General features: G+C 41.3%; 1 protein-coding gene across 1 annotated transcript in view; it reads right to left on the bottom strand.

The window, feature by feature from the left end:
• Positions 1–1,487: 1,487 nt before the first annotated feature.
• Positions 1,488–18,188, bottom strand: part of gpr184 (G protein-coupled receptor 184) — a 24,330-nt gene continuing 7,629 nt past the window's right edge. The window contains exon 2 of the mRNA XM_061972095.2: positions 1,488–3,969. Coding sequence (XP_061828079.1) covers positions 2,954–3,969 — 1,016 coding nt within the window. The 3' untranslated portion in view covers positions 1,488–2,953. The remainder of the gene's footprint in view (positions 3,970–18,188) is intronic.

The following is an 18,188-nucleotide window of genomic DNA, read 5'->3' as shown; positions in this document are numbered from 1 at the left end:
GTTCTAATGCTGTCATTAGGATGTTCATATATTCACATTCAGATGAATATATGAACATCATAACAGTCAGCATCCTAATGACAGCAGACTTTGTACTGTAAGTGATGTTTTTTTTTATGTTTGTTGGCTCTCTGGAAGTCTGCAGTGAGTAATAATCAGTGATGAAAAAAAGGAAACGTGGTGATGCTGATCAAAATCCGTAAATATAAAAAATTTGATTATAAATGTGCCCGTTAATACATTACATATAAACTTGCATTGTGTACATAAAACCTCAATGGAGGTGTTTGGATGTTTTTAAGTGGGTTTATAGGCAGAATAGAGCGGCTCCATATGTAAGCAGATTTTTGATCGCATTTGTTTAATATTTAGAATGCATTAAAAATCCATCTGTCTTTCATAATGACTGTGATCCATAGGCAACATTTTTTTTAAAGTGCAGTTCCCCTTAATTTGTTTCCAGTGTTTTCCCCCTCATTTTGTACATTCCTAATTGGGTCGTCCAGCAAGGCCGTGAAAGGGGAACTTCACTTTTTTGGAGGAATTTTGCCTATCGTTCACAATCATTACGACAGATGTTTTTTTGTTTGTTTTTAATGCATTCTAATGCTGTCATTAGGATGTTCATATAATCACATTTAGATGAATATATGAACATCAAAAAAAGTCAGACTGTGCAGACTTTGTACAGTAAGTGATGTTTTATTATGTTTGTTGGCTCTCAAGAAGTCTGCAGTGAGTAATAATCAGGGATGATGGGGGGGAAAAAACAAAGGAAACGTGGTCATGCGTTTTTGAAATTATTGCGATTTAGCAAAATCCGTAAATATAAAATGTTATTATATTATAAAAGTGACTGTTAATACATTACATTTATACTTACATCATGTACATAAAACCTCAATGGAGATGTTTTTTAAGGGCTTTATAGGCAGAATAGAGCGGCTCCATATGTAAGTGGACTAGGGTTGTACGGTATTAGTATACTAATAGATACTAATAAATCATATTCGGTAGTATACTGGCTCTGAAACGTTCCGGTCCACCACCCCCCGGTCATCGTCACAACGTGGCATTGCTGGTTTACGAGCAGACAAGCATGTTCGGTCGCGCACAATCACAGAGTACTTACAAACAGTCAATGTGTGTATATACACGAACGCATTTTGGCCTAAAAACTAAAGATAAAGGTGAAGTTGTAACACTGAAACGCCCTCAGGAAGAGTGCTTTAAGACTTGGCTAGCTAGCTAGCGGCTAGAGTCCAGCCCCAGTCAGCAGTGCTTTAGCTACTTCTAAATCACTAATCCTCGCCTCCATGGCGACAAATAAAGTACGTTTCTTACAAGTATCAACCCTGCAGGACGAGGAATAGCTAAACATGCTTCACTACACACCGTAGCTCACCGCCGTGACAATGTAAACAAATGCCATTGGTGGATCTACAACTAACATCCACTGTAATGGTACCAAATACAGAAACGTATCTAGTCGATTCTACTATGATTACGTCAATATTTTTTGGCATCACAACATCTTCTTTCGTTTTTGTTAAATTTATATTATGTTTATAAACTCAGGAAATATGTCCCTGGACACATGAGGACTTTGAATATGACCAATTTCTTATCCTGTAACGACTTGGTATCGGATTGATACCCAAATTTGTGATATCATCCAAAACTAATGTAAACTTTCAAACAACAGAATAATAAGTGATTATTACATTTTAACAGAAGTGTAGATAGAACATCTTAAAAGAGAAAGTAAGCAGATATTAACATTAAATGAACAAGTAGATTAATAATTAATTTTCTACCACTTGTCCTTAATAATGTTGACAAAATAATAGAATGATAAATGACACAATATGTTACTGCATACGTCAGTAGACTAATTTAGGAGCCTTTGTTTGTTTACTTACTACTAAAAGACAAGTCTTCATGTATGTTCACTATTTAAGGACAAACTTGCAATAAGAAACATATGTTTAATGTACCCTAAGATTTTTTGTTAAAATAAAGCCATTAGTGCATGTTTTTTGTGGTCCCCTTTATTTAGAAAAGTATCGAAATTATTTTGGTATCGGGACAACACTAAAGTGGACTTTTGATCGCATTTATTTAAAATTTAAAAGAAATATTGTTGACGGTTTTTGAATGTATTTTTAAACTGATTTGGAGGAAGAATTGATTGCTCCCATTAGCTTAATTGCTAGCCACCTCCAACAATCCGATTATTATGCTAAAAAGCGGAAAAAACAAACTTTTGTCTTCTTGTCTCACATAAGGATTGTGAACAATAGGCAAACATTTTTTTAAGTGCAATTGCCCTTTTATTTAGTTTGTTTCCAGTGTTTTCCCCCTCATTTTGTACATTCCTAATTGGGTCATCCAGCAAGGTCGTGAAAGGGGAACTTCACTTTTTTTGGAGGAATTTTGCCTATCGTTCACAATCATTACGGCAGATGTATTTTTTTTTAATGCATTCTAAAGCTGTCATTAGGATGTTAAAATATTCACATTTAAATGAATACATGGACATCATAACAGTCAGCATTTTAATGCTGACTGTTATGACAATGAGACCTTTAATCGCATTTATTAAAAATTTAGAATGCATTAAAATCCATCTGTCGTTATGGCTTTCATAATGATTGTGAAGCATAGGCAAAAGTGCCGTTCCCCTGTAATGTCCGAAATGGACCCGAGCGGCCCCTGCATCCTTTATACTTCTGTTATAGAAGGACGATTGTTCCTTATCACCATGCAATTTTGAAACCCATCAGAGAATCCACAGATGCTGCCAATATGCAACATGTCAGGCAAATGACCACTGGGTGATCCTTGTCTTCTCCACTGCGCAGGATATGAGAGCTGCGGACAAATATGGCGACATCAAGGATGTGATTATGTGGCTGATAAAGCAAGTAAATACTCCTTATCCTGCAGACATTCAGATTAAATTGTTGTTGGTCTTTCCTCGGCGGTGGTCGGCCAGAGCGCACTCTTCCGCTCCTGTCCTTTTATGCCGGTTGCAGCACATTTTCACCTCCTCTTGCACGCCGTTGCTGAGCAGCATGTAGAGCACGGGGTCCATCACGCAGTTCAGGCTGGACAAGGCCAGCGTGCAGGAGAAAGCCAAGTGCATCTTCTGCTCGAACTGGCAGTAACTGGCGTGGTCGCGGGTGTAGAAGACGAGCGAGCGCGCCAGGAGGAGAACGTGGTACGGCGCGAAGCACAAGGAGAAGATGCCGATCACGCCGAAGCAGAGAAGGCGGACTTTTCTCTTGACCTGCGCGTTCAAGCCAGGACTCTGTGCCACGGTGGCGAGCACCCTCCAGTAGCTGACGGCCAACACCAGCAGGGGGAGCAAGAAGCCCGCGCCCACGCGCAGCAGGTTGAATAAGGCGATGCGGTCCTGCAAGGGGTAGGTCTCGTAACACCTGTCGTTGCTGTACGCGTCGTCGTGGGCGTCGGCGAGGTTGTCGTTGACCAGCACGATCACGTGCAGCGCCATCACCGCCACGTAGACGGCGGCGCACTGGGCCCAGGCGCAGCGTGACGTCCGGTGGGTCTTGGAGCGCAGCGGGTAGGTGACCACCACGCAGCGGTCCACGGAGATGCAGCAGAGGAGCAAGATGCTGATGTACATGTTGGAGTAGTAGAAGAAGCCCACGACGCTGCAGGACGTGACGCCCAGCTTCCAGTTGTGGTCCTGGTGGTAGTAGTTGATCCACAGCGGCATGGTGAAGATGAACAACATGTCCGACAGCGACAGGCTCAGCAGGAAGATGCCCAGCACGTTTTCCTTGCGCACCTGTTGCCAGATGGGACTCACGGTGAGGACGTTGAAGGTCAAGCCCAAGATGAAGGCCACGATGTATGTGGTCATCAGGAGGTCGCTGACGGTGTTGTCGTTTATCTTAACGCACGCCGTCCAGTTGGGCGCCGTCGTGGCGTTCACCGAGCCTGCGGGTCACACAAGGTTGTGGGCGTCACAAGTGTTACTAAAAACGCGCGTCAACGGCCTATTTTCCCCTGACTAACATAGGACAGCTAATCAAAACAAATGCACGTTGACTAAAACTGTGACGAAATTCACTCACAATTTAGTCAACCAATGAAAAACGAGACGAAAATGTTGACAGACAAGAAATCCAATCAACCTGAGGGTTGCAGGTTCGCTCCCTGCCTCTTGACATCCAAATCGCTGCCGTTGTGTCCTTGGGCAGGACACTTCACCCTTGAATGATAGGTGGTGGTCAGAGGGGCCATAGGCGCAAACTGGCAGCCTCGCTTCCGTCAGTCTACCCCAGGGTAGCTGCGGCTATGAATGATGGGTTCCCACTTCTCTGTGAGCACTTTGAGTATCTAATAATAGAAAAGCACGATATAAAATCTAATCCATTATTATTATTATTCATTTAAATGTCGTCTTTAGGCGAGTGGGACAAGGTAGGAATATATTAAATTGCAGTTGCAGGTGGGAAAGGGGCGGGGAATCCAATCAGAACCAGGCATGATCGGACCCGGACCTTCAAGCCTCATGACAGTTTGGAGGAAGATCCGATCATATAAAGCAGACCTGGGCAAATTAAAATTATTCCTAAAATTATTTCAAAATTTCAGAATGCCAGATTGAAAAGCTTAACGGGCCTTAAACTTTTCAATCTGGCATTCTGACATTCATAAATAATGTTTTTAGATCTTTAAGATCGAAACCCCTGCTGGCCTCACTATGGACTGGACTCTCACACTATTAAACTAGATCCACTCGACGTCCTTTGCGGTCCCCTTCAAGGTTTCTCATTGTCATCCCATTGGTTGAGTTTTTTCTTGCCTTGATGCGGGATCTGAGCCGAGGATGTTGTTGTGGCTTGTGCAGCCCTTTGAGACACTTGTGATTAAGGGCTATACAAATAAACTTTGATTGATTGATTGATTGATTGATTGATTGATGAAACTGTAGCCGACATTATGATGTTTTCAAATGACCGTAAGTCTTGAACTATACAAAGTGTTTCAATGGTTGGAATCTGCGCTTTTGCATGATATACTAGTTACTATGGTAATCTAATTAGTTACTATGGTAATCTTAGTCAAAGCAGCTCAGACGAGGCACCAAGCAGTGTGGGTGGGGAGCGTTTCCACAGAGTGTTTCCAGAGTGGCCAGCCTGAAATGTGGGTGTCGAGAACAGGAGAGGAGATTTTTACTTTTTACAACAAAGTTCTAAAGTTAAGTGATGTATCAGATTGTGGGTGGAGTTTTTTTTTACCCTTCGCGTTCATATTTCGCTGTTTGTTGCGTTTCGAGAGGGGGTGTGACGTTCATATGTTGTCAATATTCAGTGTTTTATCCTTCATAGATAATATTGTAAATCCCACATTCTTTATTTTCATGTCTCATTCAGTAAAAAGATGTCAAATTCCATTCCGTTGTTAAGGCGGTCTGTTATAACGTTTTTAGCATTCAATCAGACAGTATTGCGAGGTTTTGTATTAGTGTTCCTAAAAATAGATATACCGGCCCCAGACATGTTTTTCTCTAAATTTGGCCCCCCAAGTCAAAATAATTGCCCAGGCTTGATCTATACCCAAGTCAAGATCGTTTAATGGTTGATGGCGGGATGCAGTTGTTGCCACCAGGCTCCGCCCACTACGAACAAGTGGGCCACCATGGGCCACTTCAAGTTGACATCATCATCATTTGTACCAATTAGGATTAAGGTCTGAACTTGTGGAACCGAGTTAATAATGTGTCGTGTTTTGCGACCATCCAAGTTTCCATCTTATCGCGTAGGTAAAATGTGTTGGCAATGTATCACCGCCTCAAAGTCGAGTATCCGTCATTTTAACCGCGGCTCTATTGGTTTCAGTCCGTAGGAGGAGTTGTTTAAAATACGACCCCTTTCTTTGGCCGAAAAATGGCCGATGGAAACCAAGATGGCCGACTTCCTGTTAATTTTCTGGCGTGGGTTCTTGAGACTTTTACGTGTGTCATGATGGATGTCTCCTGGGATTTTCGCGTCAATACGTGAAACTGGTGGGAGGGCCTAATTCCTAATTTTTACCACATTTGGCGCACCTTTTCGTGTATGTTAAGAGCCTTAAAAAGGCGTCGAAACCGGGAGAGGAAGAATAATATTCTGGGAAGGCAAGAGTGTATTGTTACACGCATCCATACAATACAAGAGAAGAGAAGAGAAGACATTTGGACAAACTTCACTTTAGACACGGTAGACAACAAAACACGTCTTAAACCCCGTGGCTCATTTTTCTTCGGTAAAAATACAACCAACTTGAAGCGTCGTCTGCAGGCTAACCATCTGGAAATCTTCGCAACAGTAAGTGGGCCGAAGCTAATATTTGAATATTACTAATACAGTACTGAATTACTGTTACTATTAAAGATGGTAGAGTAGGGGGACGACAGCTTGCTCTTCCACTACTTTTGTAGTAGACCGTGGGCGAGCTACTCTGCCAATTTGATAAGCAAGATAGCCATACAGTGCACTTGAATCGATGTCCTCAGCACGCTGTTCAGCTAATTTATATATATATATATATATATATATATATATAATTGTACAACTTCACAAAAAACGTATATTTGAGAGATATACGTATATATATATATATATGTATATTTATTTATTTGTGTGTGTGTGTGTATGTATATATGCGTGTATGTATATATGCGTGTATGTATATATGTGCATACATGTGTATGTATATACATGTACGTATATATATATACGTGTATGTATATATGCATGTATGTATATATGTGCATACATGTGTATGTATATATATATATACGTGTATGTATATACATGTATGTATATATATATGTGTATGTATATACATGCGTGTATGTATATATATATGTGTATGTATATACATGTATGTATATATACTGTATATATACGCGTATGTATATACATCTTTGTATATACATACACATGTATGAAACAAAGTGAAAAACAAAAGTCCCCGTGGTGGAAAAGAGGTCCAGACAAGACATATATATATATATATATATATATATATATATATATATATATATATATGTATTTATACATTAATAGATATATATATATGTATGTATATCTATATACATGTATGTATATATATGTATGTATGTATGTGTGTGTGTGTATATGTGTATATATATATGTATATATATATATATATATATATATATATATATATATATGTTTGTATGTATGTACAGTATATATATATATATATGTATGTATGTATATATATGTATATTTATGTATATGTATATGTATGTATATATATATATATATGTATGTATATATATATATATATATATATATATATATATATATATATATATATATATTGACTCGGACTTGAGGGCAAAGACTTGAGACTTACTTGTGACTTGCAAAACAATGACTTGGTCCCACCTCTGCTGTATACATGTTTGAAATACATTTAAACCAACCAAAGTGTATATATATATATATATATATATATATATATATATATATATATATATATATATGTATATATATATTCATGTTGGTATTTAAAATAGCTAGCAATTAGAGCACTAGCAATTGGCGCACTGGTTGTCAGTGAGCGATTAGCGCGTTAGTTGTCAGCTAGTAAGTAATGCTCTACTTGTCAGCTAGCCATTAGCGCTGTAGTTGTCAGCTAGCAATCAACGCGGCAGTTTTCAGCTAGAAATTGGCGGGCAAGGTGCCAGTTACTGTGCTATTTGTCAGCTCTAGTTACCACCTAGCGATCAGCATGCTTGTTGTCAACTAGCAATTAACGCTCTATTTACCAGCTAGCAATCAGCACGCTAGTTGTCAGCTAGCAATTAGTGTAATTGGTAGGTTGCCGGATAAGAATTAGAGTTCTAAATGTCAGCTAGCGATTTTTGCCCGAGTTGTCAGTTAGCAATTAGTGCTTTGGTTGCCGGATAAGAATTAGAGTTCTAGTTGTCAGATAGCAATTAGCGCTGTAGTTGTCACGTAGTGATTAACACCCTAGTTGTCAGCAAGAAATTGGCGCGTTATTTACCATTTAGCGCTCTATTTGTCAGTTAGAAATTAGCACTCTCGTTACCCGCTATAAATCAGCATGCTATTTGTCAACTAGCAATTAGTGCTTTAGTTTTCAACTAAAAGGTTCAAGGTTTTATTCGTCACATGCAGAGTACACCACAGTGAAATGCTTTTTTCCATGCTCTTCAGATATTGCGTACAGTGGGATCCAAACAATAGTTGCTGAATCTAATACACTAAATACAAAAAATACAAACATTTGAATAGCTCTGATGTACATTATTTACAAGACAATAAGTTGCACAATAAGTCCCAGTAGTTATGGTAGAAGTATCAGTACAAGTAAAAGTACAGTAGTCACATACAATACCAGTGCATTGTCAAATAGTATAACAGTATATACAGTATAGGAAGTAATAATTATTAAGGTGTCTACAGTTCTTTTGGCAGTTGAGTAGTGACAGTAGTATGAACAGAGGTAATGGAACAGTATGACTTCTTTATACTCTTGTTTTTACATTATTTACAGTCATTGAATGAAGAGTATTGTAGTCCGGTAATTACAGTGGTAAGTAAAGTGATTCTTGTGCGTGCGGTTTTGTGCAATTGTGATAAGTGTGATTCAGCGGTGCAGTTGAGCAGTCTGATGGCTCCTCCTGAGTCTCTCCGTGTTGGCCATGAGACTCCGGTAGCGCTTGCCTGACTGCAGCAGTAAGAAGAGGCAGTTGCTTGGGTGGCTAGAGTCCCTCACTATCCTCTTGGCCTTGGATCTACACCGCCTGGTGTAGATGTTGCAGATGGTCGGGAGCACACCTCCGATGGTGCGCTCGGCTGATCTGGCCACTCTCTGCAGTCTGTTGCGGTTGTGTGCGGTGCTATTCCCAAACCAGGAGGTGATGTTTCCAGTCATGACACACTCTGTTGTGCATGAGTAGAAGTTTCTGAGGATCTTGTGGTTTAGCTTGAACTTCCTGAGTATCCCGAGGAAGTAGAGACGCTGTCGTGCCTTTTTCACCACGTTGTCTATGTGTGTGGTCCAGGACAGGTCTTCTGATATTGTCATTCCTAGGTATTTGAAGTGGGTCACTCTCTCGACCGGCGTCCCGTCTATGCTGAGTGCACTGTAGTTCCTTGCCCCCCCGTCTCCAAAAATCCACTATGATCTCCTTGGTCTTGCTGACGTTCAGGGCGAGGTGGTTCTCCTGACACCACAGTGCCAGGTTCTTCACTTCACTCAGGTAGGCCGTCTCATCGTTACCGGAGATCAGGCCCACCACAGCTGTGTCGTCAGCAAATTTCACAATGGAGTTGGTGGTGTTTTTAGCCACACAGTCATGTGTGTAGAGTGAATAGAGGAGGGGGCTCAGAAGACAGCCCTGGGGGGCACCGGTGTTGAGGATGATGGGTGATGAGGTGCAGTTCCCTGCTCTCACCACTTGTGGTCTGCCTGTCAGGAAATCCAGGACCCACTGACAGAGGGTTGAGTTCAAGCCCAAATATTTGTGTTGTAGTTGTCAGCCAGCAGTTAACATCCTATTTGTCAGCTAGCGTTCAGGGCGCTAATTGTCAGCTAGCGATTAGCGCACATGTTGCCACTAGTGATTAACAGGCTAGTTGTCAGCTCGTTAGCTAGATGTCAGCTCGTTAGTTAGATATTGGCACGCTAGTTGCCAGCTAGCGATTAGCGGCACAATACTGTTATCTTAATATCCTTAGTATTGCACAATAACAAGGTACGTTTAGGACCAGTTTGATCATAATTAATTAAATTGATTAAAATCATAATTTTCCACAAGTTATGTAAAACTCCATCTATCCATCATTTTTGGGGTGCTTGGCTTGGAAAACGTGCCAAAGAGTGTTTAAAGATGTATGTATGTATGTATGTATTTCACCATGTTTCACTGTAAGTAACATTTGAAACAATAACTAATTACAGTGGGCTACTTTAGCCTGTGCACAACTTTCCAAGATGAAACTCCAATTGTCCACAAATGAGCAGTTTCTGATGTATTTATTGTGTGGCTCGCCAAGCACACGTTTAACATGCAATGTAGCTCGCTGACGCTTTCATGTTTTATGAATACTGCGTCTTGAGGTGTCTCTCCAGGATCGTTCTGATTGTGCCAAACATATTAATGACCCGACGCCATTAAATAAATCGATGGCGCTCGGTTCGCTGATTGCCGACGGAGATGTACGGTCAGAGCGCGGCTTACCTGCGGGACGCCTTATTGTTATGCAGACAGACATCAGTCCTGTTCCGAATGTCCTCGAGACAACATTGTGCAACAACTGGATGTCATTAATGGCCTGCAATCTTAATCTAGCACTGAGTTAATTAGTGTGGTTGTATTTGCAGTGCATCTTGTGCATCAGTGGTTGCTATGTTTAGGTACAGATATTCCATCCTTGAGTGCACTGAATGATAAAAGGCTGGATAGAAGCGTTCATGTGCTCAGGAAGCACATAATAATAAGATGGTCTGAAGCTTAATGGCTTAATGGCTTCAGACCAGACATGGCCTGTCCCATCCAAACTCAATAGATCGGAGGAAATGCTAATGTGCACTTGTTATCGTGCATGTGCTGCTTGTGCACACTTTGCCTTGTTTCCACTATAAGATGAGTAAATGGATGGAAAGTTTTGCAAAGAAATGTTTGAAATGATTCAACTGCTGTTTAGTCACAAGTCTAAGGGGGAAAAATGCCATTTTAATAACACGAGTTGGAGTCTTATGCTTATTTTTCCACATCTCTTCTTTAAATGTTCATCCAATCACGGTTTGTGCGCTGCAAATTATTTGCCATTAGCCAAGATTTAAAGTGTATTTCTAGAAAAAGCTATTTACTTATTTGTAGCCAATGACTTTACAGAATAATCTTAATTTTAGCATGAATAATTATATTTTGTTTATTTTAGTTTACAAAATGTTAAAATTGAGAAAATAACAACACTCGTTTAAAGATTCTGCAACATCCCCAGGATGCCTAATTTAAGAGTTGCAATCGGAATAATGCTTGTTTTCATAATACAATACTTGTTTCTATTTTAAAAGTCTAGATACAATCCTAATTTAGGATGTTTAATCAAGTAAAATTTACAAACTGCATGGACGGATAATTTTATTAGTTATTAGTATTTTATCCTGAAATCTAGTCCTGTCTTATTTCCTTAATTTATTCAGCTTTTTTGCAGTGTTTGCCACCTTCTTTTACTTAAGTCAGCCTTGAAAAAGTCAAACTTGTGTTCTTTCTCCGACGTGGAGGAGTTCTAATTTATATATATATATATATATATATATATATATATATATATATATACTGTATGTGTGTATATATGTGTTTATGTATATATGTATATATATATATACAGTATATACATAATGTATATACCCACACACACACATATATGTATGTATATATGTCTGTATATATATATATGTGTATATATATATATATATGTGTATATATATATATATACATACATACACATATATATATATATATATATATATATATATATACATACACATATATGTACGTATATATGTCTGTATATATGTGTGTATATATGTATTTATATATGTTTGTGTATATGTGTGTATATGTATATACTGTATATGTATATAAATTTTTATATATATATATATATATATATACATATATGTATATATATGTATGTATATATGTCTGTATATATGTGTATATATATGTTTATATATGTGTGTGTGTATATATACATATATATGTATGTATATACATATATATGTATACATATGTGTCTATATATACATATGTACGTATATACATATATATGTATACATATGTGTATATATGTATTTATACATATACTGTATGTATATGTATATATACAGTATATGTATGTACGTATATGTATATATGTATACCTGTATGTATGTGTATATATGTATATATTTGTGTATATATATATATATATATATATGTATGTATGTATAACCAAATTAAATAATAATCCAGATGCAGGACATCCCTGTTTTGCTCCTTTTTAACGAAAAAGGTTTTGAAATATGATTATTGGTTTTGACTGATGCCATGGGCCTTGTATATAAAGCATCTTAATCCATCCATCCATCCATCCATCCATCCATCTTCTTCTTCCGCTTATCCGAGGTCGGGTCGCGGGGGCAGCAGCTTAAGCAGGGAAGCCCAGACTTCCCTCTCCCCAGCCACTTCGTCCAGCTCCTCCCGGGGGATCCCGAGGCGTTCCCAGGCCAGCCGGGAGAGATAGTCTTCCCAGCGTGTCCTGGGTCTTCCCCGTGGCCTCCTACCGGTCGGACGTGCCCGAAACACCTTCCTAGGGAGGCGTTCGGGTGGCATCCTGACCAGATGCCCGAACCACCTCATCTGGCTCCTCTCGATGTGGAGGAGCAGCGGCTTTACTTTGAGCTCCCCCCGGATGACAGAGCTTCTCACCCTATCTCTAAGGGAGAGCCCCGCCACTCGGCGGAGGAAACTCATTTCGGCCGCTTGTACCCGTGATCTTGTCCTTTCGGTCATGACCCAAAGCTCATGACCATAGGTGAGGATGGGAACGTAGATCGACCGGTAAATCGAGAGCTTTGCCTTCCGGCTCAGCTCCTTCTTCACCACAACGGATCGATACAGCGTCCGCATTACTGAAGATGCCGCACCGATCCGCCTGTCGATCTCACGATCCACTCTTCCCCCACTCGTGAACAAGACTCCGAGGTACTTGAACTCCTCCACTTGGGGCAAGATCTCCTCCCCAACCCGGAGATGGCACTTCACCCTTTTCCGGGAGAGAACCATGGACTCGGACTTGGAGGTGCTGATTCCCATCCCAGTCGCTTCACACTCGGCTGCGAACCGATCCAGCGAGAGCTGAAGATCTTGGCCAGAGGAAGCCATCAGGACCACATCATCTGCAAATAGCAGAGACCTAATCCTGCAGCCACCAAACCAGATCCCCTCAACGCCCTGACTGCGTCTAGAAATTCTGTCCATAAAGGTTATGAACAGAATCGGTGACAAAGGGCAGCCTTGGCGGAGTCCAACCCTCACTGGAAACGTGTCCGACTTACTGCCGGCAATGCGGACCAAGCTCTGGTACTGATTATTACAGGGAGCGAACTGCCACAATAAGACAGTCCGTTACCCCATACTCTCTGAGCACTCCCCGCAGGACTTCCCGGGGTACACGGTCGAATGCCTTCTCCAAGTCCACAAAGCACATGTGGACTGGTTGGGCAAACTCCCATGCAACCTCAATGACCCTGCCGAGAGTATAGAGCTGGTCCACAGTTTCACGACCAGGACGAAAACCACACTGTTCCTCCTGAATCCGAGGTTCGACTATCCGGCGTAGCCTCCTCTCCAGTACACCTGAATAGACCTTACCGAGAAGGCTGAGGAGTGTGATCCCACGATAGTTGGAACACACCCTCCGGTTCCCCTTCTTAAAGAGAGGAACCACCACCCCGGTCTGCCAATCCAGAGGTACCGCCCCCGATGTCCACGCGATGTTGCAGAGTCTTGTCAACCAAGACAGCCCCACAACATCCAGAGCCTTAAGGAACTGCGGGCGGGACTCATCCACCCCCGGGGCCTTGCCACCGAGGAGCTTTTTAACAACCTCGGCAACCTCAGCCCCAGAAATAGGAGAGCCCACCACAGATTCCCCAGGCCCTGCTTCCTCATAGGAAGACGTGCTGGTAGGATTGAGGAGGTCTTCGAAGTATTCCCTCCACCGATCCACAACATCCGCAGTCGAGGTTAGCAGAGCACCATCCCCACCATACACGGTGTTGACACTGCACTGCTTCCCCTTCCTGAGGCGGCGGATGGTGGTCCAGAATTGCTTCGAAGCCGTCCGGAAGTCTTTTTCCATGGCCTCCCCGAACTCCTACCATGTCCGAGTTTTTGCCTCCGCGACCGCTGAAGCCGCACACCGCTTGGCCTGTCGGTACCTGTCTGCTGCCTCAGGAGTCCCATGAGCCAAAAGAACCCGATAGGACTCCTTCTTCAGCCTGACGGCATCCCTCACCGCCGGCGTCCACCAACGGGTTCTAGGATTACCGCCACGACAGGCACCAACTACCTTGCGGCCACAGCTCCAATCGGCCGCCTCGACAACAGAGGTACGGAACATCGTCCACTCGGACTCAATGTCCAGCGCCTCCCTCGTGACATGTTCAAAGTTCTTCCGGAGGTGGGGATTGAAACTCTCTCTGACAGGAGACTCTGCCAGGCGTTCCCAGCAAACCCTCACAATGCGTTTGGGCCTGCCAGGTCTGTCCGGCATCCTCCCCCACCATCGCAGCCAACTCACCACCAGGTGGTGATCGGTAGAAAGCTCCGCCCCTCTCTTCACCCGAGTGTCCAAAACATGAGACCGCAAATCCGATGACACAACTACAAAGTCGATCATGGAACTGCGGCCTAGGGTGTCCTGGTGCCAAGTGCACATATGGACACCCTTATGTTTGAACATGGTGTTTGTTATCGACAATCTGTGACGAGCACAAAAGTCCAATAACAGAACACCACTCGGGTTCAGATCCGGGCGGCCATTCTTCCCAATCACACCTCTCCAGGTTTCACTGTCGCTGCCAACATGAGCGTTGAAGTCCCCCAGTAGAACGAGGGAATCACCCGGGGGAGCACTCTCCAGTACTCCCTCGAGTGAATCCAAAAAGGGTGGGTACTCTGAGCTGCCGTTTGGCGCGTAAACGCAAACAACAGTCAGGACCCGTCCCCCCACCCGAAGGCGGAGGGAAGCTACCCTCTCGTCCACCGGGTTGAACTCCAACGTGCAGGCTTTGAGCCGAGGGGCAACAAGAATTGCCACCCCAGCCCGTCGCCTCTAACTGCCGGCAACGCCAGAGTGGAAGAGAGTCCATCCCCTCTCAAGAGAAGTGGTTCCAGAGCCCTTGCTGTGCGTCGAAGTGAGTCCGACTATATCTAGCCGGAACTTCTCCACCTCACGCACTAGCTCAGGCTCCTTCCCCCCCAGCGAAGTGACGTTCCACGTCCCAAGAGCCAGCTTATGTAGCCGAGGATCGGACCGCCAAGCGCCCTGCCCTCGGCTGCCGCCCAGCTCACACTGCACCCGACCTCTATGGCCCCTGCTATGGGTGGTGAGCCCATTGGAGGGGGGACCCACGTTGCCTCTTCGGGCTGTGCCCGGCCGGGCCCCATGGGGACAGGCCCGGCCACCAGGCGCTCGCCATCGTGCCCCACCTCCGGGCCTGGCTCCAGAGGGGGGCCCCGGTGACCCGCGTCCGGGCGAGGGAAATCTGGGTCCTTTGTGTTTGTTCTTCATCGAGGTCTTCGAACTGCTCTTTGTCTGATCCCTCACCTAGGACCAGTTTGCCTTGGGAGACCCTACCAGGGGGCATAGAAACCCCCGGACAACATAGCTCCTAGGATCATTGGGACACGCAAACTCCTCTACCACGGTAAGGTGGCAGCTCAGAGAGGAGGCATCTTAATCCATTGTATAAAATTATCTCCAAATCCAAATTTACGTAACGTGCAAAACATAAATGACCAGTTTATGCGGTCGAATGCCTTCTCCGCATCAACAGTACATACTGCTGTGGGATAAGGGAGACTTCTGGCATAGTAAATAACATTAAACAATTTCCTTGTATTGTCTGAAGATTGTCGACCTTCCGTGAAGCCAGTTTGGTCAGTATGAATTAGTTTTCCTATTACAATTGTTAATCGGGTGGCTAAGATTTTTGCCAAGATTCAAAAGGATTCTCTATTCATGCAATACATAGGATTTCAGCAGGATCTACACCAGTCTGCTGACAAGCAAGCAGAGTAGTACATTTTTGTAAAAAGCTTTTATAATTGTAAAGGACAATGTTTTATCAACTGATTGCAATAATGTAAATTTGTTTTAACTATTAAATGAACCAAACATATGACTTATTTTATCTTTGTGAAAATATTGGACACAGTGTGTTGTCAAGCTTATGAGATGCAGTGCAAGTGTAAGCCACTTTTTTTTTTATATATATATAAATGTCTAATGATATTGTCAATGAGGGATTTTTAATCACTGCTATGTTGAAATTGTAACTAATATTGATACTGTTGTTGATAGTATTCATTTTTGTTTCACTACTTTTGGTTTGTTCTGTGTCGTGTTTGTGTCTCATATATAGACATATATATATATATATATATACACATAGACATACATATATACACATATTTATACACATATAGACATACATATATACACATATATTTGTGTATATGTATAAATATATGTCTATATATATATATATATGTTTATGTGTGTATGTATGTGTATATATATACATATATATGTATATATATATACAAATATATGTGTGTATATCTATATATATATATATATATATATATATATATATATGTATATATATATATATATATATATATATATATATATATATATATATATATATGTGTGTGTGTATATATATATATATATATATATATATATATATATATATATATATATGTGTGTGTATATATTAGAGATGCGCGGATAGGCAATTATTTCATCCGCAACCGCATCAGAAAGTCGTCAACCATCCGCCATCCACCCGATGTAACATTTGATCAGACCTGCACCCGCCCGCCATCCGCCCGCACCCGCCCGTTGTTATATATCTAATATAGACGATGCAAGGCATTAGTGAGGCATACCTGCCAACTACTCCGGTTTTCCCGTAATTCGTACGGTTTTCATCAACCTATTCCGGGTTACGGTTGCAGTGATAAAAAATACGGTTTTTCATTAATTAAAAAAAAAAAAAGGGTGAAAACTACGCGAATTGCACCTTGTGCAGACAAGATTTTTCGATCGGACACGGAGGAATTAGCGATGTAAAAGACCATGTTGGGACAAAAAAACACAAGTCTAATGCCGTTGCTAGCGATACAAGTGGAAAACTTTCAACGTTTTTCGTCGCCCAAACAGATTCTTTGGATGTGATAAATGCCGAAGTTTTATTTACGGAGGCAATAATTGAGCATGGACTTCCAATCGCACTGGCTGATCACATGGGACAGTTAAATGTTTGTAATGCAACCTTTAAAAATCATTACGCGGTGATCGCGGTCCCAAAAATAAACTTTTCTTGCATGATAATGTCCAGAAAAACTCGCTTTATATTACTATAGAGTCCTTTTTACGAATGAGTTTGATGGTTTATCACAAACCTTAAATGAAAGAAGTCCTTTGTTCTCCTGCACCATGCATGCGCTTTGGCCTTGCTTCGTGTTTGGTGCGCAATCTTGTCGGCTGTATTTCACAGCACGTCTTTGACAACTTGAAGTGGCATAAAACATTTAAAACAAGTCCAAGTTGAAGAAATCTTGTTAAATGTTGACAGCATAACTACCAAAATACAGAAGTATGTCCTTAATATTTTTGCAGTGCTATTTCTGTTGAAAAGTTAAATTGATTACATTAGAGATGTGATGAGCCACTTTTCAAGTGTCTGATGGCTTAAATTAATTTTCATTAATTTTTCATATTTTGAATTCTTTTGAAAGGCTTACAAAAAAACTACATTTGAATTGTAATTCCATGCTATTGACAGGACTATTAATTTTAATGAAGTTAGCTTACCATGTTTACAGTATGATAATTGTGATAGAAATGTGAATTTTAGGCACAGAATATTTTTTACAATTGAACAAGGCAGTAGATTATACAAGCTTGGACAGAAAGTTAATGACACCAATTTTTTTTTTAATGGAATTGTTTAGTACTGTTTTACCATTTGTTTACTGTAAAAAGTGTTTATACTGTTTATACTTTCAATTAACAAATTGAAGTCTTGTGAAAGGTTGACAGGATAACTGGCATTAACTGTCAAAATAATTTCAAACTATTGAAGTTAGCTTACAGAATAAACATGTCAATCAACCCATATGATTTTTGCTGTAATATTTTTGTTTTGAAAAGTCACTGTGACTGATAGAAAAGTGATGGTTTTAGCAACATTTTAACCTGTCTGAATGCTAATAATCATTTTGCGTCCTGGACCTACCGGGGCCTGCGGCCCTTGGACCCTGGCTACTAGGTTTTTCTGATTTCAAAAGTTGGCAGGTATGGTGAGGTTATAAAGCTTTT

Source organism: Nerophis lumbriciformis, linkage group LG17, assembly GCF_033978685.3.
Source record: "Nerophis lumbriciformis linkage group LG17, RoL_Nlum_v2.1, whole genome shotgun sequence".
NCBI lineage: Eukaryota > Metazoa > Chordata > Actinopteri > Syngnathiformes > Syngnathidae > Nerophis > Nerophis lumbriciformis.
The sequence above is the reverse complement of the archived record's forward strand: the minus strand, read 5'-3'. Positions and strand labels throughout refer to the sequence as shown.